This window comes from Aythya fuligula, chromosome 5 (assembly GCF_009819795.1).
Source record: "Aythya fuligula isolate bAytFul2 chromosome 5, bAytFul2.pri, whole genome shotgun sequence".
Classification (NCBI taxonomy): Eukaryota; Metazoa; Chordata; class Aves; order Anseriformes; family Anatidae; genus Aythya; species Aythya fuligula.
In genome coordinates, this window is record NC_045563.1 from 23,022,517 (window position 1) to 23,048,241 (window position 25,725).

Here is a 25,725-nt window from a genome sequence, read left to right on the forward strand (position 1 = left end):
ACAGTGGTGAGCTGCGTAAATAACAATGCTGTATCTTCTCAAGCTAGAATTTCCTGGGAGCTGGGGGTGGAAAAGCCACCAAATCTCACTGGTATTGGGCCTAAAATGCCACAGTTTACAGTCAACTGTTAATAATTCAGTGAAACTTCAGAAGCTCATGGACACAACTTCAAGAGCCCAAATACCCTGGCCCCAGAACCTGATTCCACATCTTTCAGTTATTTAATTTATTATCTTCTCAGTGAAATTACTTCAGGACTCAGTTGTTGGTTTTTTTTGTTTGTTTGTTTGATATATCTAAAAGCTGTTTCATTTCTGTGGTAGCACACTTCACAATTATTCTTTTAGACTAAGGTTTAATCATGGGATACTGAGGCAAAAACAACAGGGGGAAAAAAAAGCATTTCCTTTATGAGAACATCTCCTGGAACATCTCAGGCCTTACTTGTGCAATTGTCAACATCCATGACTACACCAATACCAGATGTCTGCTTTGATCATATCTTAAATTTAAAGCAATGAATCTCCAGAGACACCTCACAATCTTACTGCTGGAAACACACGTAACAAATAAGCAGATAATTTTTCCAGCTTTGTCTAGCATACAATATGTACAAAGCAGGTTGATTAAAAATAAAAAAAAAAAAATAAAGGAGTTTGAAAACAGGTAGACAGGATGGATTTTTTGCATTTAAAAAAATTTCTTCCCAAAGAAAGGAGAACAAAAAGAAATCCTGCCATACTCTATCAGAAGTTCTTTTAATAACTAAGAAATGTTTAATATTTTCCATAAACACTCATACAGAATGCCTACGTTGTTTTCAAGGCAGGCAGAAGGTACTTTTAAGTGTCACGGTACGTGGAAAACAACTTTTCTCCCATGCGTCTGGACACCACATAATCATTAAGGTACCAAAATATGGCTCTCTAGGACCTCCACATCCACTTTCTCCCATACACAAACCTTGCATCAAGTCTTTTGCATGCAGCAATTTCAGATAGTAATTCCAAGCACCATAGAAAATGCAAAACATTATTAAAAGAGGTTGTGCATGAGTGTTCCAATTAGTTTCAAAAGCTTCAGATCAAACCCGAGATTTCAAGCAATTAGATTATACTTCCAGCAATGCAGAAGTTTCTGACTGCATATCCCTTGACATAGCAGTTGATGTGAACGTTTTCGGAACCAGTACAGCATACAAACATACTTTTCTTCTTCTCTACTGTCTTGTTTTGATAAATTTATTGTAAATATTAATGAAACAAAAAACCTGCCCCCTCAAAATGGTTAAATATATCCAAGACAAAAAGCTGCATATAACAACATGTTTTTTGAGAACGTAAACAAGAGAGGTCTGTTACTCACCTCAATTTTATCTGTTTTTGCATCTCCCCAGTAAAGTTTGTCCTCTTCAAGATCCAGTGCCAAGCCATTAGGCCAACCTAAGGAGGTGTTCACCAGAACTCTCCTCTCTGAGCCATCCAAATAAGCACACTCTATCTTTGGACTTTCACCCCAGTCTGTCCAATACATGTAGCTGTAAAGGAAAGGGCAGAAACAGTCAATGCATATAACATTCCAGCCAAAAAGCATCAAGATCTGTTCTGCTTTCGACAAAACATCCTAGCTTTCTGCTTTCCAAACAAACAAACCAACCGACTTTAGCTGTATCCTCTCTGCCCAAAGCACCTGTGGAGTCTCCCTCCTTGCAGATCTTCAGAAAGATGCCTGGACATGGACCTCAGCAACCAGCTCTAGATGGCCCTGCAGTGGTTGGACCAGGTGACTCCAGAGGTTTCTTCCCACTTCAACCATTCTGTCGTTTTGTCATCAGCAATAAATTAAACTCAGTTAACTGAATTAAACTACTGAAAATGTGAAGCGGCCCAATTTTTTAATAGTTATATTACTGAAGACGCAGATAAAAAAAATCCAACTGAACATGCAACTTATAGACTCAAAGAACACTGCATTTAGTAGTCACCTCTTATAAAAACGCAAGTTATTTTCAAATCAAAAACAACATTTGACAAATAATCACCTTGTAACCTGCAGACTTTCAGTTTCATAAAACCACAAGCTAGACCCAAAGACCTACCACAGGACTACTAACGAAAATAAAACTTACCCCATTACAGGATTGAGCACAATTGCTCTAGGTTCATCTAGGTTTTCTGAGATAAGGATCTTTCTTGATGTCCCATTCAACCGGGTCACTTCAATGCGGTCTGTTCCAGTGTCAGTCCAATACAGGTTCCTTGCCACCCAGTCCACCGCAATACCATCTGGATGGTTGATTTCTGAGGTTACCAGAGTCTGTGCTCCAGAGCCATCAAGGTACGCCCGACGAATTGCCCGGACATCATCATCGGTCCAGTAGATGTAGCCTTCCACGGGATCGTAGTCTATGGCTATTGCATGTCTGATGTTGTCTATCTGCAGAATAATGTCAGTGAAATCCGGCATGTCCAAGGAAATCCTTCTCAAGTCCGTCCTTCTAGCAAGCAGCAAGACTTCTTCAGCACCTGGGGAGAAAACCATTCATGGTATCCTTTTCTTTTTTTCTTCAATACCCCCGCAACACAGTTCTTTTGCTATCAATACAAACACTTCAATATAGTACAGCACTTTCACTGAAATAAAGCCTTGTCTGAATAGGGAGTTATTCTTAAACAGTTCTTCTCAACTGAATACTTGTGCTGGCACTCTTAATTCACAATGACAGAATCCTTCTCCCAGCCTCCTACACTAAGCATGGAACATAGCACCCTCAATCTAGAATAAGGGCATCCATGTAGGTAGTTAGCTGAGGACAACAGATTTGCTTTAAATCAGCAGCCTCCATTAGCCAAACAAAAATGTACATGCAGGTGGAATTCCCAAGAAGCACACCAACAACCAGATCCAATACATCCTGACCAATGCAAATGTGCAGCTTGAAAACACCAAGCTCCAGCTTCCAGCTAGTATCACAATTTACTGCATTCTCCATGAAAAAGGACTGCACAGCACTAGCAACCTTGTCTCTAGTGGTAAAACAGAGTTGGTATGAATGCACATCTAACAAAGATTATAAATCAATATTCATAAAGCTAGCCTTGAAAACACTGCTGGCATCAAATAGCACCTGTGTCTTTATCTACCACTCCTCCAAGTAAAAAAAAAAGATCAGGATTTTTTATTTTTTTTTTAACATTGGTTACATAAACAGTTTTACAAAACTACTTTTTCCACTATCAGGAAAGAAGTAATAGGAAAAAAAAAAGTTATGCAAGTGTAGATCAGCCAGGCTGCATACAGAACAATGCCATTCCTTTCATTAGGGTGAATCAAAAAAAAAAGTGGGATATGTCCAAATATTTCATCATGTTATACAGAATTTCCCAGCTCAACCAAACTTCCCACTAGTTGCATCACTGCATTAGACATGTTTTTCAACACACAAACCCTACATAATAAATGACAGCGCTAACAGAAGACTTCAGTATGTTAAAAAAAAAAATTTACAGTAGTAGTACTCTAGACAAACTAATAACAACAAGTCACAGGTATAGCAAGTATTTCTTACTTGGTGAAAGCTGATACAAAACTAAGGCAACAGGGCAGTTTTCTCTCTACCCTACTCCACCTCCCCATTGCAAAGTTTCATTGATGGTGGAAAGGATGCCAGCCAACACCCTGGAGCACACTTCAAAAACAATGGAGTCTTCAGCATTGTCTTTCCGGCAAATTCTTTTATCAGAACAAACCTGAGACACAGAAGAACATCCAGCCACTTCGGACATTTTGCCCACATTCACCCACGTGCTTTGCACATAAAGAGCGAGCATAGTCTTTTCCCTTATTGGTTACTAAGTTGGTGGCATGTAGTTTCAAAACTGGCAATGAGTTTTTAGCCACACTACAAAACTGGAAAGCAGAACAAAGTCACTTGTTTCATTTCATCTGGACCAGAAAACACCAGCTACCAACATTGGATACGCTTTTTTGAGACTACTAACAAATACAGTAATTCAAATCCTCATAAGTCTTCTAGGAGAAAATTGCACCTAGGCATATGCATCAAGTTTTGGAGAGTCGGAAGTTTAATCTATTGCATTTCAAAACCAAATGATATTCACTATCTGCTATATTCACTATATTCGCCATCTGCTCTTGAAGTACTGCTCTCTACTTTTGGGTTTGGAAATCAGAGTGTAATCTCCAAATAGTATCTCAGAAGTGCTGAAAAGAAACAGTGCTTAGGTTGCAAGGATGTGATAAAACACAAGGAAGGATCTAGGAAAAAAAAAAAAAGCGTCTGAACACACCCAAGCTATTTTGCTATACTGCATGGACATAAACCGATGCACACTTCGAGCTACCTTAAGCAACCTTTTCTTTGCCATCGGCTGCTTGTCCTCACTCCTGTATCAGTCCTTCTCAGGTGCAAGCACAACAGGCAGCAAGGCTGCATGTTGCAAACTGCCATAAAAAGAGCTGATCTAAACAAAAACTAACTCAGCAGAAAGAAGTCAGAGTTTTTAACCAGCCTAGTTCACTGCAGAGCTCCACAAACACTTGTGCTGGCAGGGGGAGGGCCACCAACATGAATGTTTCTTCCAGTCAATGTTGGCTGACAAGGTTTGATAACTACAGCATCATTTGCAGCAGCAGACTTGAAGAAAGGCTGGGCAGAAGGAAAGCAACAATAATTCAGACCCTAAGAACATGTGGAGAAATGGGAGGAGTGAGAACCCACACATTCTTGATAGCAAAGCAAGAGAGCAATCTGCCATCAAATTTCGTTAAGATTTTCCAGCTTCAAAGGTGGCAAGATTAAAACAGTTTTCAGGAACAGTTTTTGGTTGTGCCTGAAGCTTCTGGTTACTTCTCTGAATTTATCAAAACTAGTAACTTGCAGTCCAAGTTGAGAAGGGAACAGTCCCAGGTGACAAGACAAATTGTAAGGCTTCTTTCCTCCATCGCTCCCTTACGAAAACACAGCATCAGGTTTTCTTCCCTCCCCCCCACCCCCCAGGTTTCCTTTCTGTTAAGGGAACAACTTGTACCAGCAACTGTAAGAAGGCACTGCTAGGAAAATTATTCATTTTTAAAAGCTTTATAAGATTCCTGGAAAGAGAAGAATAGTGGAATACCTAAAATATTATTTGATATTTTATATCGTGCTCAGAAACATCGGTTTCCTTGAGCAGTGGGGGAAAAAAAAAAATCAACTGCTTTTTTTGGTTAAAAAAAAAAAAAGAAAAAAGAAAAAAAAAGACCATGGTGGACAAAAATAAAAATATACAACTTACACCTTCTCTTCTACAATGCTTCTTAGCTAAATGATCTTTGACTGATTAACTACATATAATGGCAGAGAGCAAGAATGAAAGGCGACACTGTTAACTACCCCATCTACTCTACCTACTTCTGAGTATATCAAATGCAAGGCAGTTTTCTTTTTTAAACAAGCATAAGAACTGTAGTTATTAGACTACTTTAAAAAGCTGTCTGGGAACAAAAGAAGTTCATAGCTTGAGATACTTTTTCTCTCTACTTCAAGGATTTCCCCAGAAACAGTCATGGGCTATGCTGACGTTTCTGGATTAGAAAGCAAGCCCCAAACAGCTATGCTCATTTCAAACATTATGATGAGGATCCACTTTAAACAGAAAGGGAGGACCTTCAAAATAATATTGTTGAATCCAAGGGTTGCGTTCAAAGCTGATTAATGCGGTTAAAAAGGACATTTTTATGGAGCCTGTTCAAACAGAAAGGCTTTTAGATGTCTTTTGTTTCATTAAATTGTGGGTGTTAAAATTACGTTCTAAGTACTTAATTGGTATCAGGTCCCATTGTGCTAAGTATTAAAAACACAGATTTTTCTGACAGTACCATCTCCAAAGAACTTGCAGCGTCACCAGACACAACACAGTAAGGAAGAAAACATGTTGCTTGTCCAGAGCATGTCAGCTTGGCAAGAGAAGAAATGAAAAAGAACCCAGATTGCTCGAATCCTGCACATTACCTGAAATAGTACAGTGTCCACCATCACGTGGGTTCTTTACAGGAAAAAGTTCCCAAAGGTCCTGTTTCTTACCACATTGAAACGCACACAAAATATTTCATTTTCTAATGTAAAATGAGATTACACCTTAACAGACAAGGTTAAAAAAAAAAAAAAAAAAAAAAAAAAAAAACATCATTACAGACAGCATCTGCAGACCCTAATCTGCAACTGCAGAGGTCAGGCAGCAAGCTACAGCAGAAACACATACCTCCTGTAACAATCTTATGTCTTGCTTCTGTGTTTCTGAAATATTTCACTTGTGGGAGTCAAAATAACTTGCTCTAAACATGAGAATTTCAGTAAAAATTCAAGCCCCAAAACTCAATGTGGAAGGGGGTTGTGCTTGGTCATCAAAATGTTCCACAAAACCAGAAGAGTAAGAACACATTGTTTTAGCTCAACTGGGTCAAAAAATGAGCAGCACTGCAGCTGTTCAGCCACCCACAGCACTCAGTTTCATAGCCCCTTAACCTCCTAAGTTTTTATTATACTAATGTCTGCAATCATAATCTTTAATATTAACTATGTGTAGTGTGAAGCAGAATAGCATCAAACATATGCGTAGCAACTGATAACACAGCAATTACCAATATTACATGCATTTCCAGGACTACCAACATTATGAGCATCGTTTCATGGGAACAGACAGATAAAAATCACATGCAAGTGTTTCGCGTCTTCACACGAATGATTGCATCTTCGCCTTGGTTCATGGTGAACAAGGTCAGGGTTGAACATACCAGAGGAAGGAACTAGCAGATCAAAGTTAAAGGCCCAAATTATACCTACAGGCACTGGCTAGACAACAGGCTGTTAATATTCCCCTAAAATCCACAAATAAAACCAAAACAGTCTTCAGTTCCTCGCAGCAGCAATAACCAGGCTCAACTTTATCTCATTACCTCTGTCCTATGTACGCCTGTGTGTATGATCACACGTTTGCTTGCATACAAAATAATATTTTGACCACGGAGACGAGTCACAGGTCAGCAACTACTACCCCTTGAATCAGCAATTGCACGATGACTACAACCTCATTGCACAGGGAACAAGCAACCCTGCTTCTAATGTACTCAGCCAGTCAGGCTTTTTCTGCAGGCAAGCACTAGTGGAGGAATATTCCCAAACTCAGTTCTGCCCCATGGGCATACACAGCTAAAATGAACATGTAGGATACAACTTCGCAGCCCAAGATTTAAGGATTAGATTGTTTTTTTCCTCTATTGACCCAGCTGACCAAAAAAAAAAAAAATCCTTCATTCCAGTTGACAACTGGGACAGTTTATTGGTAGTTGAACAGAATGCTTCTTGGAAAATTCTTCTGATTTTTAACATGCCTCTAACCAAGACTTATGGAAAAAAGAAATAATAAGAGGAATGAGCTACTTGACTGATTTAAAGTTCTGGTTGCTTAGCAGTTTTTATTGGAGAAATGCAGCTGTTCAAAATGAAGTCAAATTATTACGCAACAAGACCTCATGACAGACGTGTATCTACATCCTTCGCCATTACAATCCATGTGACCTGAGAAAATGTTAACATAGCATGTCTCATTACATTCTGCCCTCCTCCAGCTACTTTTAAAAGTTGCTGAAATATCCTTATTGTGGGCAGGTTTCAATAGGTGCAAAAATCCTGGCCTTTATTGCAGTGTAGTCCAAAAAATACAGTTTTTGTTATAACCGTATTTGACTCTCTTAATAAATTCCTGCTAGAAAAGGAGAGGAAATTGGCAGTGGGCTCTGCACAGCTCTAAGAGATGAGAACTTATCTCAGCACCGTCGCTGGTTCTCCCTAAAAACCTGGACAAACACGCTTGTCTGCCTCATTAGTTTTATCTGTATCATGTAGGCATTTTGATTATTAATGTTGGTAGGAATGTTTTGAAAGCTATGGAAGTGTTATGCTGTGACTTGCCTGCTGTAATATTAGAAACCCCAGAACCTGTCTAATATGTTACAGTGAACTAGTACTAGAGTGCTACAGCATTTATTTAATTAAATTGATTTTCACAAACCTCTCTCACCGCACTTATGTAACCACTGATTAAGAAATTCCCAGCAGAATTACTAACTATTAAAACACAGTCACATATAACACCACACAATCAAAAGCTTTCTTTTTTTTCTTCTTTGGGGATCGGGGGGGTAGAATGCAAGCCATTCCTGGTACTACCGTATCACAGCAAAAGTCCTCCATGCAGACAGAAAAAAAGAAGAAATGAGGTCTCTCTGAAGTTTCCATTTGGAAAGCATTTTAAAAAACCCAAGTACAAGCTGCTTTATTTTTCCCACTGGTTTAAACTTTTAACTGATTAATTTACTCCAGCATTGTTGTTTTTTTAATTCACCAAAAGCTTTCTGCAGACCTTCCATAGAACTTTTCAGACAGTCTAACATCCATAAATACCCATGAACTGTTCTGCTTAACATGCAGAACCAATGCTAACAATATCTCAATTTAAAAAACAAACAGAAAAAAAATAATACTGTTCAAGGCAGTTATTCTCCCTTCCTGAAGACTATATTCTCAGTTTGCAATCAAGAAGTCCTATAGAAACACATTAAGAGATATTCTTGTTTGTACATGTGACACAGTCCCTCCCATACCCACTAATCTATTATTTTTAATACCCATGCTAGGTATAGTGTTTGCTTTGATTTTGTTGTTTTGTGCACTTGTTATTAAAAATTCATGCTTCAGTGCTGAAAATGGCAGCTGTATTCAATTTGCAAAATTAACTGCAATCAGAGCTGACAGCAGTGAAACAGGCCATCTCATCAGCTTGACAAGAGCCTTTTTTATTCTTCCCTTGGCCCACTTCACATTTGACAAGTGACAAGACATCTATAATACAGTAACAAATGCTCCAATTTATTCGTCCAATCTAAACAAATGTAGTCTGCAGTGGTTGCTTCTGCTAATCTATGCCAGAAAACACCACGCTATTCCTTTCCCATTTGTCTGTCTGCTAATCAGGCGAGAACAATGCTCCATTGTGGGACTCTTCCCCTAGTTCTGCGTACACACATGTGCATGCATATGCACATACACTCTCAGTCTATTTAAAGGCAACTTTCGAAATCTATTTGCGGGGAAAATCAGATAAACTGTAATAATCGTAAAGCTTTTAGTTCTTTGTGGAACAAAGCAGTTAGCTCTTTTTGAAAACAGTCCATTAGAAGTACTTTGACCGCAGGCAACTCTTTTACAAGCTGTTTGAAATAAGGGGGTGGGAGAAAACTTCATTATTCTGTATGGAGTGGATGAAAATAGGAAATGTTGCCATATTGTTTAATAATCTTGCCAATATTCAAAACAATTACATCTTGCACAAGTGTTTAGCATTAGCCAGTCTTCACACCACAGGAAGAATGACATCATGAAACGACGAGATGTTTAAATATGGTATCAAACCCCACTCTTGCTATTCAACTCCTGCAGAATGTAAAAATATTTACAGGAGTTGAAACAAACTTTGGTCACACCTAGAAATAAATGGAAATTCTTTTTACATTCGCTCCTTGTTGTTGTTTTCTTTATTTTTTTTTTTTCCTGTGTGTGTATATTTTAACAGAGCCAGTTGAAACAAGAACACTACTGTGTATCCCACTTCAGCTCTTCATTTATGTACCAGTTTGAGAGTAAGAGACCACTGCTTCACACTGCAGCGGTGATGACTCTGTTGGGAAAAGCAGGGAACATGCTCTCCTCCTACTTGATATTGTGGACCAGGGGAAGCATGCAGCACACATAAGGTTTACTAGTTTATTACTGAGCATTGCATGCAGTGAGAGTAAGCAACCAACAAAACAGAATTAAGAAAGGTTTATTTGGAAAAAAAAAAAGTTTTGAGTGCCCACATTTAGACAGAATTTGAACTGAAAGGTAAGTAGGCATAAGGAAAACTAACACTTATGACAAAGAAAGGAAATACCAGAGCACTCACGTAACTCACAAATTACATCATATCTGCCTGCATGCTATAGTGAAAAGCTGGTGTCCAGTGCTTCTTCCATTATCTCAGCAGCAGACCTCTAGATTTCCAATAGTTACTTTGCCTAAACCAGAGAAGATCTAAAATTTCAGGCAGCATTATGACACATTCATATGACCACTGGAAGGGGGGGGGGGGGGAGGAGGGGAGGTGACAAAACAACAACAAAAAAACTCAGAGTATTAATTAAACTTTACATCTGATAAAATCATTAGCACAAAACAGCTGACTAAGACATAAAGCAATGTTTCTTCCAGAGAAAGCTGTTGCAACACAGAAGACACAGTTAACACCCCATTCTAATTTAGGACCTAGGTTCTGTGAAGCACCTACAGTTCGTACGTACATAATACATACATATTTGTGAGCACAAAGCTCTGTGAAGTTACTACTAACAAAAGAATACCTAAGTCTTATGAAAACTTTTCAAAATAATGCAACAGTCATAACTGCACTGGTAGTAACCTGAATCAAAGATCAACACCACTGTGCGTCTGTCTCAGTTCCAAGAAAAGAACTTGCCCTTGGACAGACACTTCATCCAAAAAGCACTTGAACAATTAAGTCTTAACGCTTACGCTGAGGTTTGACTGTCTGTACCATGTGTGCCTTAAAAAAATAATGTTGTCTTATGGATATCAGTCCTGGCTTCTACTTTTTATTACTAAAAAATTAACACCTCTTTACACAGAATTATTACCAACAGTCCATTGGTAACAGCTATAGGAAATATGATGGGGAAAAAAAAATGTGTGCCAGGAATTCCTACTGCTAAAAAAAAATAAAAAGGTACAGTCTTTGGATTCTGGTATTTCCTTGCAAAGCATGGTTTTAAAGTTTTAAAGCACCTATTCTCCCATGGAGACATACAACCCTTCTGGCTTAGACTATGAAATCACTAACTTTTAAAGGGTCTCAGCCACTTAACTAGTTTCTGTTAAACAGAGTATTGGTGGTGACACCTTCAAATACATGCCATCAAAAACCTACTAAAACCCAGCAAGATACATAATTATCACTTTTTTGAAATACTGAACAGAAACACACAATAGTTTTTACTGCATTCCCACTCCTGTGCATTCCAATCAGAAATGTTTCCAACTCACCAAGAGACCTCATATGCATTAGTTTCTCTGCCCTGTTTTCCTCCTTAGAACAAACAGGAATAAACATTCATGTCCCATGGGCCCCCTCTGAGGATGATAGATAGCTATGTAATGTTTTGAAGTTTAAGTGTTAATTATTATGCTTCAAGTAAGATGGAGCCACAAAACAAAGTAAGTTGTGAGCTAAGATCATCATCTGTCACAGGGTAAACATCACGGAAAAAGTTATAAACAACTGTAAACTGGGGTTTGCAAATCTCAACCTTATTGCTGCTACTTTGATGCAGTTAAAACAGAGCTTGGTCACAGTATGAAGACGCAGCCAAGCTAGAACAGCTTAACAGCTTAGCACTAAGACTTAGTAACTTTCCATGTGCATGTACTTAGCCCATGGAGAATGCAAGATAAAGTTAACACACAAACCTTTTCACTGCAGACACAAGGTGTGGCTCTACTGCAGTATAAAAACTATGCCTAGCTAGAGACTCAGCATTGCTGAGAAGGGGAAGTGTTGCTTTGTCTTCTCTACACACATCCACACACACACAAAATGAATTAGTTACCAGCTCTGAACCAGACTGCTTTTCAGAGTTTTTCAAAGTAGTCATCAGTCTGAAACACGTCAAAGACCGAAAGGAGAATTTCATTCATTAATCCTGTAAACTCACTGAAAGCAGAGCTAGAAGATGTGGCAGACCTTCCAGAATGCTCCACACTCCCTCCAGGTTTGTTCCTTACAGCTTGTTTCTCATGGCTTCTATCCAATGAAATTTTAAACATGGCCATTACCATAAGAGGCTGTTTCATTTCTTTGCTACACAAAGTACTCCCCATTTAGGAGGATAAAAGATGCTATGAATAGAAAGCAATGTAATCTTTTCATGCAGATCAAATGAAATCATAACCATAACATACTGACAAAAGCAAGGGGAAAAAACAGATTCAAAACAAACAACAGCTACAAATGAATGAAAAAATAATCATGAAATTTTTATGAAATAGAGTAGAAACAGAAGGGGGAAACTCCATTGCTTTACTTGACAGATGCAGACAAGGTTCATGACTAGCACATAAATGGACAGATTTTCCACTATTGTGATTCTGCTGCACGCAGAAGATAAAGTTTCCTAAAACTGAAGGGAGGAGTATTCATCCTTGGCAATAAAGAACATGGAAGAACCCTAGGAGAAATAAGTTATGGAGTTTATATCAAAACAGATGGCTCACTCATGGATTTCTTATTTGCAGAGTAGCCTGCAGATTTCCTAGATCATCCGATACCCATTGCTGGACAGCTTTTACAATCCTTCCTGGTTAATTGCAAAGGCATCTCAGTGAAATGGAGTTTCACATGTGGTATTTCTAACGTAGTAAATAACCTTCTGTCCCACTGTTTTAGTGCTAAAGAGTCAACGGGGTGTGTTCCTGTATTATACATCATGGCCAATGTGGAGTCTGGATGTAGGGAGTGAAATGTTATTTTCTTTCAACCTACTGCATCTCGTTTTCATGCCCAGAATTTGGCTAATTCTCCACCTTGCTGGAACTCCACCACTGTCAACTATTTGCAAGCTAGATTTATTATCCAAACTCTCTCTCTCTTACACCCATGGATCCTTTGACTGCATCTGCTGTGGTGGGGGGGCACAGAAATAAAGCAACTAAGAGTACAGAACTAAAGTGGCTGCAGATACTTAGGGTGATACCAATTACACAAATCCCTCACTCAGAGAAGGAAAAGCTGCAAGGGGAGGAGACAGGTATGCAGGCACCTCTTCAATACTATTCTCCACAAACTTTTTTTTGGTAGAAAATAGGTTTTCTATTGTTTATTTTCCCCCAACAAACATATGTACGTGAACGCTCCTTCCCAATACAGCTCTTCATCAATACCAGAATATAATCAGAGTTTATCTACTAATCTGCAAGATTTATCTTCTAGCATCTTCTAAGTACCAGAAGCCTCCTGCCAGTTATTGTGTGTTGTTCACACAATTCCAGGAGATGCCTTCTCAGGAAACTTGAGGGAGCTGATTTACAGCAATTATCCCAAATAACAATCGACTCCTTAACTGCTCCCTTTGACAAAGAGGCTGTTCATCTGCAATTACCAGCTGACATATTTAATCAGAAAGTCTGGATTAGTCCATACTGTTTCTCTTTAGGAAGACGTGTGAACAAAGGGATCTTCTCCTCTGGTAGTCACAAGGGTTAAATTGCATTGGAAGAAAGACTTCACAATGGAGGTATTCATCCTCCTGCTTGTCTTGCTTGGAAGCTTAGTTGCTCAAATAAGCTGATGATTGCTCAGCGAAGGAACTGTAGACACCAAATTTTCAAAATGTATAATGTGTACCAAGAAACACAGAGGAGATGAGAAAGAAATGCCTTAACATTTCTTCCTTCAATACTATCCTATTCCCTGCATAAAAAAAATAGCATAATCCTGCAGTATGAGCCAGCAGGTCCCAAGAACACTGCTGTTTTGCTTTATGAAAAAGGGCAAGGAGAAATACCACATTTGGGAATATTGCCCAACCCTGACCAACTGCCTCAACAACAGAAACAAGGATAAAAAAGGAGAACTGAATATTCAAACACCTGAAGTTGCCGCCTTCTTCCCCAGCTATGAAAATGTTGATTTTTTTCTATAGTTCACTTGAGAAACCACAGATGTCCTGTCTTCCCAGCAGAAACCCTACAGCTCCTACCACCATATGAGACTGATTCAAAAGCCCAAGCTCTCCCACTTTCAAGCAAATAACAGTTGTTTTCTCCTGCAGAAATGCTTCTCTGATGAGTTGAGGTGAACATGCCGTACATCCCACATAACCACTCACATTCATATAGACAGTAAAGGTTTCTGCACTTGAGCATTTGTTGCACACATCACGTGTATTTTTTCCCCTGAAATATTCATATCTACCTTATAATCGAATCTAATCCAATCTCCTCTGACACACCAAGGCTTATCCTCCTCCACTCCATTTAAGAAAAATAAAAAAATGAAATAACAACTTTAGGGTTATTAAAGGGCATCACAAAATATCCAGAGGTTCTTGGATGCTATCCCTTGTCCCAGGTAAACTAATAGGAGCCTTCCACTGAGCTTGGCAGGGCCAGGTTTCCATCCCCATCACAGAATGAACAAATAACACCTCAGTGTACTTTACTGAATTGATAATTTCACTGTGAAAGCATCTCTAGCTTAAGAAGAGAAATTAAACCTTGAAAGGGTCTTATAAAAACCTTATATGTTCATATACAAAAATATAAAAAGCCCCTGAAAAAAAAAAACAACTAAAATTTCACAGAAGAGAAAAAAAAAAAGAGAGCTATGTGTAAATAACAAAATAACATTTTTCCATTGAAAGCCCCAATCAGACACTCACCATTGTACAAAAATTAAATGGGAAGACAGATGTCATAACTCCAAACGTCACCCCCTTTCTCCTTCTTTCCCCGTTTTATTGCTGAGCGTAACACCATGTGGTGTGGAATAGCCCTTTGGTCTGTTTGGGTCAGTGATCCTGGTGGTGTTGTCTGCCAAATTCTTCTGCAGCCCCAGGCTGGTGGGGCAGCGTGAGAAGCAGAAAGAGCCTGGAGGCTGGGTAAGCACAGCCCAGCAATGACTAAAGCGTAGGTGTGTTATCAACATGGTTTTGGTCATAAATCCAAAACATACCACTGTATGGGCTGCTGTGAAGAAAATTAACTCCATCTGAGCCAAAGCCAACACAACAATTAAAATGAATCAAAAAAGAACGATGCACTGGCTAAGTAAAATTGCAATAATTAAGTTATGCAATGCGTAAAGCAAAAATATGTAGTTTTTACTGAAATATTTTACCCATATTCTGCAACAAAGCATTACACATTTATTGAGAAACAAAAATAAAAATGGAACATTGTTTTTAGAACCTTGGGGTATGCAGCTTCCAGAAACTGCATGGATCCGAGACTAATTCTGAGCTTATGTAGTGCTGAGCACCTCTACTGAGTTTAAAATATATACAAAAAAAAAAAAAAAAAAAAAAAAAAAAAAAAACACATTACTGAAGTCCTAGTTTCTTCTCATTTCAATTCTCCATAGTCATAGATCCAAATTTTTAAAAATTTTGGAGGGTGAGGTAGGGACTAAATTTTGAAGTTTTATTCAAAATGTTTTGTGGTATCAAGTGAATGTTTTTTAAATTCTAAGAAATTCTATTTAATATGCAGTTGACTTACTTAGTACCATGATATCAGAAAATGATGCACAATGGGAGTAAGATCCTTTGGGAATGCAACATGGGGGGGGGAGGGGATGTAAGAATAGGGGTAACCACTTACTGGGAAACATAACCACTTCTAATAAAAAAAAGATGAGGTTTTAAACATTCTTTTAGAAGGTCGGCAGCAGTGGCTGTATGCCAGTAACATTGAATGCTGCAGAAAGAAATTACATATTTTCCAGAAACATAAAGAGAAACAAGCATGCTGCTGAACACAGTTTGCAGAAATGGGCTCGATCTTGGAATAATGCATACAGCTATTATATGAGAGACTGGGATGATGCAGAGCAAGATGGATAGATGATGGCTCCATTCACATCAAGTGGTGCAAATTGTACCAAAGGCGCACCAGAGCTGTAATAAGATAGAGTAACAGCATTTTGAAACCAGAACAGCAGCAAAGATGTCCCAGGTTCTATTTGTTACAAGCTGCTGTTCTACTGAACAGTTAAAAATTTAAAGTTAAAAACAAAACACCAATTACTACTTTGTCCCATACCATTTAAATCTTGTTCCCAGCAACTGGCAGTACTTTTATATAGGCAAACAGGTCCATTTGTTTTCAGTATCTCTGGTCATAAGCCTCCTTGTCCTCCCTTCCAGCAGTGGTCCAACAGAAATTCATTTGTAATTTTGAAGATCTTGGCTTGAAAGATCACTTTTCTGAGTGCTTACAGAACTGCTTAAGGGAACACTTTGTTGAGATAATGAGCTGCATGTGGTTGCAACCTCCTCATCTGTCTCTACAACAGCTAGAGAAACGCTCACCTTGCCTGTACCTTCAGCAATCAAAGACACCAGTCAATAAGATTGCCACTACAGAGACCAGAACAACCGTGTTAATGCTTTTCAAATATTGCACTCATCTCTTGCTACCAAATCCAGGTAAGGGTATGTACAGAGGAGAAATCAACTGACTTAAAGTTCATGCAACAGGTGCTTTGTTTTCATGCTAAGCTGCTAGTTTTGACTTTTCGGCCTTTACAGTTACAAAACCCATTCTTGCATTGAGAATGGCTCTACACAAGCAGTCCTCTTGGAAGTACTAGTTCACGTTATCAATGAGCAAAGAAGACATCACATACCAACAGAGTAAAACAGACTAACGTCATGTGTCTGGAGGGAAGCAACACAAAGCATCTACTTACACAGAACAAGTTCATGTTGCCAGGGAAGACTTTGTACTTGATACCAGTTGCCAATCTGTCCGTGTATTTAAAATTATTAGTGATGTATATCTACCATACAACTTTTTAAATTTATCCGGAATAACTCTTTAGCACCAGAGAGAAAGCAGAAATGAATTAACACTGAAAGCCAAGACTGCAGAATAATGAATCATTCATTTAATACAGATACAGTTAGTAATGGCTTCAGCATATCAACATTTATGTGTTTACAAAAACGCTAAAAATCCAGACTTCTGAAGTTCCAACATATACATAAGACACAACCCAGAGCAAAACAGTGGCACTGCCTGTTCTTGAATTCGTATTTTCTTAATTACTTAGGTCCATTACCATTCAACACTTACACTACAATGAGCTATACAGAATATTTGAATATGAGAACTATATGTGTATTTTCTGCAGTATTCAAGAAAGATGAAATTGCTTAAGAATCTCTGGGCTTTTTTGCACAGCAATACTTTCTGACAGAGCTTTACAGTAACATTACATAACTATATTTGTACCGGTGAACTCCCCATACAGACACAGATTTTGAGAACAAAATGATTTTTCTTCTTGCACGCAAATCCCCAGCACCATTTTTGCAATTGCCTTAAAAGCCTAATGTCAACAAAGCTGATATGCCGAAGTGACTTAGTGCTCTAGCTAATAGGGAACAAAATGGAGAGGTGGTCAACACTGTTGCATCCGTAGTTCTTGATACAGCTTTACTACAAAGGACTCGTGCAGAGAACAAAAAGTCAGTTCCTTGCAACCAAGGAGTTAATTAATAAGAGTGGAAAGAGAAGCACATGGATGTTGGCATAAGGCAGACAGGACAACAAAAGATGTGGAGCTTGGGAAAGAAATAATCCATAAAACTGAACCAAAAGGCCACATTCTTATGCAAAACCAGATTTCCTGTTCCCATCCCACTTTTTTGCCCTCCTTTGACAGAACACCCTTGACAGATTGTCTGCCCTGACAATGGAAAGGTGAAAGCACAGTATAAGCAGTCACTCCTGCTTGTGCTATCCGCCAAAACGCCAAAAGCAGGCTGACCTTCATTCCCACTGCCAGAAACATAAGGTCAATATGAACGTCTAAAAAGGTTGTCCTGCGTATTCAGCAATGTTTTTTAAAGGCTGTGAAAGGGAAACTTTCCAAAGCTGGAAGGAGGAAAGAGAAAGGTCTTTCAGCAGCTGCAAGAACTACCTTATAAGCCTTTCAATTGCAGCAGGATGAGCTAATAAAGCTGGCCCTTAAACCCTGGAGGTTCAGTGTTCTAATTCTGCTTCAAGTTCACAAATGAAAGGAGTCTATTATACTTGCTTTAGTAGTCAGAGGAATCAAGGCACATCAGAAAGTGACTACACACTTTGACTAGCCTCATGAAAACGCAGCAGAGACGGGCAATGGAGCGTCTTTCAGTCTGTCAGCAGAACCTTGTCTAAAACTTGCCTCCTAGCATCTCTATGACCATGTCAGTGTTAATCCCGTTTTTGTAAGATGAATTTGTACAAGAAGCTTCCTGATCAATGACAAAGCCAAGTTTTTCAAGTATACCACCTGTCTCACTCAACTTACCAATATGAATATGCATCTAGTTATACACTTCATTTAAAGCATATGCTCTAGCTCTTAATTCTCTGAACAACTTATTATTATTATTATTATTATAGTAGTACAAAAGACTCTTCACCTCTTTTTCAGTGACAGGGAATAGGCACCTAGAACAGTATTTTCTCTACCTTCATTATCTCAATCAGCAAACTTTGTAAGTTGATTTGCACAACACCTTGGCTGACTTTTTAAAATTAATGTCCAAAACCACAAACTAGACTCAGCAAGAAAAAGTTCCCTGTGTAATTTTTTCATATATCTCTTCACAAAGAACAGCTCAAAGAGAGGGATTCATCATCTTCAGCAACAGAAAAATGGTATTTTTAGTTTAAATCTTAACTTCGCATTTTTCTGTTCGGATTATTTCATTACAAAATTAATTGAATCAGGCCCAACACACAGGTTTACCTCTGAAATAGTACATGGGCGCATGGACTGTGCCTTGAACATTTTTGGCATTTCAGTATACAGAATATATCTCAAACACATTGTTCTTTGAGATGCAACTGGAAGGCAACTACCTGGCCGCCACTATGCATCAATAGCTACAAGCCAATGAACAGGAGGGAGCAAACCTCTCTGTCCATGGTCCTCAGTCAAGATGGAATGAGGTCCTAGAGTAAGTTAATTCTAATAAATCACTTCCACAAGAGCCTCTGCATGCCTCTTCCTCTCTAGAGAGAATTGGTGATACAGTCAAAAGGCACAAAATTTGTGATCACTCAGATCTAGGTGCAAAGTTTCTGCAATTAGGACAAAACCTCAGCAATTTCAGAGCAACAGTTAAATTTCAGCATGTCAGACAGTTCTCAATCTACTTCTTCATGACTCAACTTTCAAGCAGCAAACCCAAGCCAAGCCAAGGCTACTACTGTAGAAAAGCCAAGCTCTTACCTGATTTGCATGTCCTGCCATCATCTTCTAGCTGCACACCAGTGGGACAAGCACAGCTGTAGAAGGGGTCTCTGGGAGATAGCAGGCACAGATGGGAGCAACCACCATTGTTCTCTTCGCATGGAGTGTGAACTTCAAGAAACCAAGCAAACAATCAATAAATTTTATTTTCCTTTTTTTCTAGAACCCCTAAAGCCATTCCAACCCTCCCTGAGGAAGAAATTATAGATCACAAATGACTGGCACAAGTTTAGTTTTTAAAGACAGAAGAGCCATGAAGTATTTGATTCCCCAAGCTCCCCAGCAACTTCTTGCTGAGGGTATCTCATTTGAGACTCATGCAAAGCCAATTTCACAAGAGCTGACAACTCTGCACATTCTCACTGTGCAGTTCTTTCAGTGTTTCTCAGGCTCAGTACAACTAAGAACTACAGACACCAGTTCCTTTCCCTGCTGATACATTTAGGAAATACTTCTCTCTGCTGTAGAGCTTTTTCAGCAAGACATATCCCTGAATCACCAGGAAATGCATGAAGGGAACATGTCACGTCCCTTGCATATTTCATCAACATTAGGAAAAGTTCAAATACTAAAAAGATTACAAATAGTTATGTTACTCTTTTCTCTCAGCCTCCCATTTTGAAAATGTAAAATACATGTATATAAACAGATAAAAATAAGGAGGGTGGGGGGTAAGGACGGGAGTGCAACTGCACACACCTATCTCATTTACCCGGAGCAAGTAACAACTGCAACAGATTAAACTGTAACAATAAATAAAGACAATATTGCCACATTAAAAAAAAAAATCTTGCAAGTTGTGCAAGACCTCTCCAAAAATCAATCTTAGTTTCAATAAGCTTCTGAATGACTTTATTATAAAACTAAAAACTATTCAGCTAATGTGATTTGTGGTATTTCCACTGACAGGCACTGAGAAAGAAGATGGAGAAGAATTTGAGCCAGATCTTAATGAAATCAACAGCATTTGAGCTATTTTTAGCAGATGCTGTTTCCCTGTGCATCATATTTTCTTGTGACTGACCCAGAAATACTGTGACCCAAGGCTGGGACATAACCTTAGCTAAAAGCAATGACAAGAATTCAGTATAGCTGAACTCTTATCTGGAGCAGTGAGATAAACCAGGGTACTGCTCATACCTGACAACCTCAGTGAAAATTTGCACGTTCCATCACCAAGATGATCTCCAAACTCCTTTTGCTTACTTTCAAGCCTGTTTACTGACATCCTGTAAACTTTACTAGGAAAACAGTTGCTATCTTCAGGGAAACTAACATCATAGTTGGCATAAACAAAGAAGCCAATCCAAACAGCAAGAGTATCTCCTCTAGGCAAGAGATGGTTCTTCCCACAGCTACTGAATTACATACATTTCCACTCGTTTTAAAATCACATTTCCACATTCCTACCCAGAAACCTAGACTGATCTCTACATGAAATCACTCACATACAAAATACACATAGGCTCTTTCAGTACTCCATTCTCTACACCCAACTTTCTTTGAAGGACCACACACAAAGAAAAAAATATAGGCATACATGTTTCTTATAAAAGCTCAGGACTAAATACCTTTCACACTGAAAACATTCATGAACTATTTGTTACATATTGAAGGCAAGCAAGATCAAGTCTGGATTTAAAAGTTACCCTTGTAAGTACAAAATTAACATGACATATTTTACAGTAGTTGTACTTATTATGATTGTTTAAAATGCCATGATATGCACTTTGTCTTTAAAATTATTGTATTAAGAAAGTTGTGAGATAAGTCTTTATCACTCTCATTGCGCTATCCAAATCAAAAAGATGTCACTGAAGTACTGCCCTGGATTTTGGATTTTGTTACCAACTGGGGTGATGAATGAGATTCTACCTACTTAGATTGGACTTTTCAAAGAGATGTAAAGGACTCGGGTACTTATGTCTTTAGCAACCAATCTCCCCAAAAGTTTTCAGAACACTGAAACTTTCCACACTGACCATTTTTATGATTAATGTTATTTCTGACAAATAAATTAAAGTAATGCAAAAAGCTTCAGCGAAAAGTAAAACATACAGTAGGGCTGCCGGTCAGGACTTAAGACCTGGATGTCCATTGGCGAATACAGGGCAGATAGTATTTCTCTCCTTTTCTCTCCCGTCCTTTTGTTGCAGGCATGAATGGAGCGCGTCTGCCAGTCCGTCCAATACAAAGTGTCCCCAGACAACGTCAGTGCAAACGGATGAGTAAGACTACCTTCAACCACCTTTTGCCTAGATAAAAGAAAGGGCAAGGATTAGCATGCATTGCTTTCAGAAGGTGCCATTTTGAAAAAGAAAAAAAAAAATCTGTCTCTCTTAACGCTTGTTAGAATTGTCATCTTTTAATAAAAACAATGGACCGAAAGAATCATCTGGTGATAAAACAACCACACTGAAATGTAGAGTAAGTTTTTACAGTAACCTAGAGGAAATTAAGCCAAGCAGACGCATAACCAGTACATTCATTTGCATATCTTTGCAAATTGTTTTACATATATCTTCCTCTACTGCACATTAAATGCACTCATGATACAGATTTTTTCCTTTTTTTCTTCCAGCCTTTATAACTTGAAAATTAGTTTTCTTCACACATCAGCTTGAAAATGCTTTCAAATAAATCACTGTTAGCAGCAGCCACCGTAGGACAAACTTAACAATTAACCTTGAAGGCTGCAAATTAAAGAAAAATAGTAGTTTTAGCACCAACGAGTCACATCATATCAGTATGCCCACACAGTATGATGGCAAGCACCTCCCATATACATAGTTAGCTATGCAAAAATGCAGGAATGAAAATTTAGACTTTGCTCCTTCATAGCAATGAGGAAACAAATACACTTTGTTTCATAGCAACACGCTATCTAATCCAGCTGTACACTGACCTCTGAAAGGCCACACCAAAGTTCCTCACCAGGGCTGTGCAAACATCCAAATACAATTGACATTTGGAGGAAACACAGGTCTGGAGTGTGCTCCTCCAATTAAAACCTTAATTTTTATTTATTGGTCTCCATTTGAAAAATATTATTTCTTTGCCCAGGATTTCCACATTTTGGATCATCAGCTGCACCCAGTCCTTTCTCATAGTAGGAAAATGAAAAAATTACATAAGTGTCTCTATAAGTTACCCCTCTTAACTTGGCCAAAAGCAGAAACAAAAGGTTTTCGGTATCCCTTTTGAAATGTAGAGCAAAGGCTTGCCCTAGAAAACAACCTAACAACAGCACCTGGAAAAATATCCTGCCTGCTTCGGGAACCAGTTTCCTTTCCACCGCAGCAGCTCATGCCATCTCAGAGCCACATGAAATACCTAGCTCAGCAGCTCCCAAAGCCTAAAGAGCATCTTCTTTTCTCCCTATAAGGTTCAAACCCAGTAAGAGATTTCTGCCAACGTATTACCTCTCTTCTTCCTTCCCCTCTCTCCTCTCAATTAAACACGCCCTGCCTGGATACCTTATTTCTCACCCAGTTTTTCTGGGGTCATCTCAAATACTAGACACTTTGTGAGGTTTTTGATGTGTTATTTTTGAGTGTTCTCTCCCTAAAGGCAGTAAACTGTTTGTCTCCTGTCAGTTATACTTTGTCTAAGACTAAATATTTGTGATGAAAACAAATTGGAAACACTTCAGATGTTTTTCAGCACACCCTCCTCATTCAGCCACACTCCTTTGCTTCTATGGATGCATGCATTTTCACATTTTCACCAAACGCATGACATTACCAACATGTTTTCTGAACTCACAGGATCCACAAGTTTATACATATCACAATAAATTTTGGTAATTTAGATTCATCAGTCTCGGAGGCATTCAGTCAGTGTAAACACACTTGACAACAACTCAGTCAAAATAACACAAACTCGGTTTTCACAAATTTCATGCATTTTATGTGTGTACAAACAAAAAGGCATTCACATGCCTCCTAAACCAGTGCTCTGATGCAGCAAACCAGTATTCAAATTTATTCAGCATACAACTTGGAGAAACCTTAAGTCTCAGCATCATCCTGGAGGAAAGTAAGGAATACATTGTTCTTATACCTATATTCAGATTTGAATTGTTTCCGTGATGAGATTAATGATAACAATAAAAACATCTAATGCTTGGGAAGGAAAGGATTGTTTCATTTTTTATCAGCATTGCTACCATCTGCAGTTTCCTGAGAAGGGAATAAAAAGTAGCCCTAGAATTCTTCATATATATTCAGACACATCTTGAGCATAAAGGACAGATTTAAAACTGATTGGTATATGCAAATAAATATTCCCATTTACTTGTATAAAACAGGCAGTGTGGAAAAACAGTATTATTCTTCCTGTTCCAGATATAAAACTAAAACTGCTCTAACATTTCTGAACTTCAAATTATCACTTCTCTCACCAGGACATACTGCAGAACAAATAGAAATACTGATTTCACTTTCCATGTCCACTCTCGCCTTTGCTGTTGCTTTCTCTTTTTTTTTTTTTTTTTTTTTAAACTAGTAGCAGTAGTGACTGGACTTGTATTCTAGTATTGTAGCAGCTGTTTTCCACTGTATAGTGTACCTATTTCCATCATTCTTAAATATCAAGTCCCACCGCCCTCTCCCGTAATTACATCCCTTGAAAAAGTTCCAGCTGACATGCTTGGAAACTGAATCTTGCTAATGTAACAGGCAGATTGATCCAGTAGCATTAATCTACCATGCAGAGGGTACATTTCCTTTTTATTTGAATTCTGAAGCAATTCTGGGATGGGAGGAGAAGGAGCATTTGAAACTTCACAGATTTCACTTCTTTGAGCGTTGAAAAAGAAAATTAAGATCAATGTTCAGTGGATTTATTAATAGGCATAGCATTTTAAGAAGGAAATTTTGTCATCGTTACAATCTAAAACATACACAGCTAAATGACATTTAAGCTATTATACTAAATAATGCCTGAAGCCCACATGCAGTTAGAGACAAGTAATTTCACAGAATGCATCCTTCAGAGGAGTGTCCTGACATCCAGTGTGACATCAGCTCTCCAGCAGCTGATAGTAAAACATGTAAGAGTGTGCATCAGTAAGCTAAACTTTTTTTTTTTTTTAAATGCAAAATAGCACATACATTAATTTTTCCTAAAATACCTTTTCCTTTATGATACAATACCGCATGGGAGGGGGATGGAGTGTAGTGCACCAATTTATCACAAAATAATTTGGACTGATTGCTGGGATACATGTATTCAAAGGCTGGTTCTTTTACAGGTGGTCTCTCTCTACCTTAACATGAGCAAAATAAACTTAACCTACCAATTCCAACTCTTAAGTTGTCATACAAACTGAGAAGTAATGTTTATTAAATTTGCATGTGTAAGAGAACTGCAGAAATCCAAGACTGAGACAGGAAATCTTACACTCTGACACCTACCCCCAAGCTAGAGAAACATATTTACATGCATTGTCTGAAAAACTCTTAGATTTAGAATTTTGAGACAGTATTTTCTTTCTATGAACCTGTATCAAGCCTTTGAGCTTCCACTCCACTTCTGTAAAGGCCTTTTCCCTCGTCTATACTTCTGACTGTCACTTAGTACTTGTCACTGACTACAATGCCACCATTATCTAGCTCTTACATAGTACCCTCAATAGAACTTAGAGCGTTTTATAAAGGATGTCAATATTGTTATGCCTCTTCTATGAGTGTGAAAATCAGTCACAGAATGCACCTCTGCAAAAAGAAATGAAAAACACTACGATAAAATGCAGTGTTATTTGGAGGGGGGAGGCATGTAGACAGGCATAAAAACAAAACTCCAAATTTTGATCAATACTAAATGATTTCATAACAAAGACATTTTAGATGTTTTAAAATGCAGAGTTTATGTGCATTATATAAAGGTCACTGCAATTTCCAATTTGCCTTAGGGTGCTGTTGACATATCGGGATAGCAACCTTCTGACTATGCACAATTTGGCAGAGCACTATACCATAACCCAACATCCCTCTCTATTTCCTCAAGGTAAACGTCTTTAGAACAATTAACAGAATCTCAGCATCTGAAGTTGTGTTTCAGGATAAGACAACGCATTTACATCATTCTTACAGTGAAGTGATAATGTAGTGTCATAATTTGCTGCTTTTTAAAAGAATATCAGCAGAAGGACTTCTGCACTGTGAGCTTGCTATCCACGCAACCCAAGCACATATGTAAGTCTTCATGTGAAAATCTAAACCTAAGATCCAAAGAGTCGGGTAGGCTACATTTAAGAAGGTATAATTCTGATTGCCTCATCCAACCAAATAAAATGTGATTCTATTAATTAAACGGAAATCAATCGCAGCATGGCATTCAGTATTCTACTGCCTATTCAACAGGTTGTTCCTTGAGACTACCTCAAGACCAAAGCTGGACCAAAAGGCAGAGAACTGCATCCTCAGCAGGACATTTCACAGGCAGATGGCAGCTGCCCTTCAGAGCCAATGCAACGTGCCCATTGAACACTGCACTGCAATTCAGGTACAAATTCAAGTGCCCAAACTCTGGCCTGTCTAAAGGGTCATCTCTGCTAAAAATCAACAGGGACCCTTGGACAGA

At 38.5% G+C, this 25,725-nt stretch overlaps 1 protein-coding gene across 1 annotated transcript in view; it reads right to left on the reverse strand.

The window, feature by feature from the left end:
- Positions 1-25,725, reverse strand: part of LRP5 (LDL receptor related protein 5) — a 142,711-nt gene that overhangs the window by 69,613 nt on the left and 47,373 nt on the right. Inside the window, exons 4-7 of the mRNA XM_032187964.1 lie at positions 21,199-21,395; positions 19,120-19,251; positions 2,130-2,526; positions 1,367-1,538 (exon numbers count right to left, since the gene is read on the reverse strand). Of these exons, the coding sequence (XP_032043855.1) occupies positions 1,367-1,538; positions 2,130-2,526; positions 19,120-19,251; positions 21,199-21,395 (898 nt within the window). The remainder of the gene's footprint in view (positions 1-1,366; positions 1,539-2,129; positions 2,527-19,119; positions 19,252-21,198; positions 21,396-25,725) is intronic.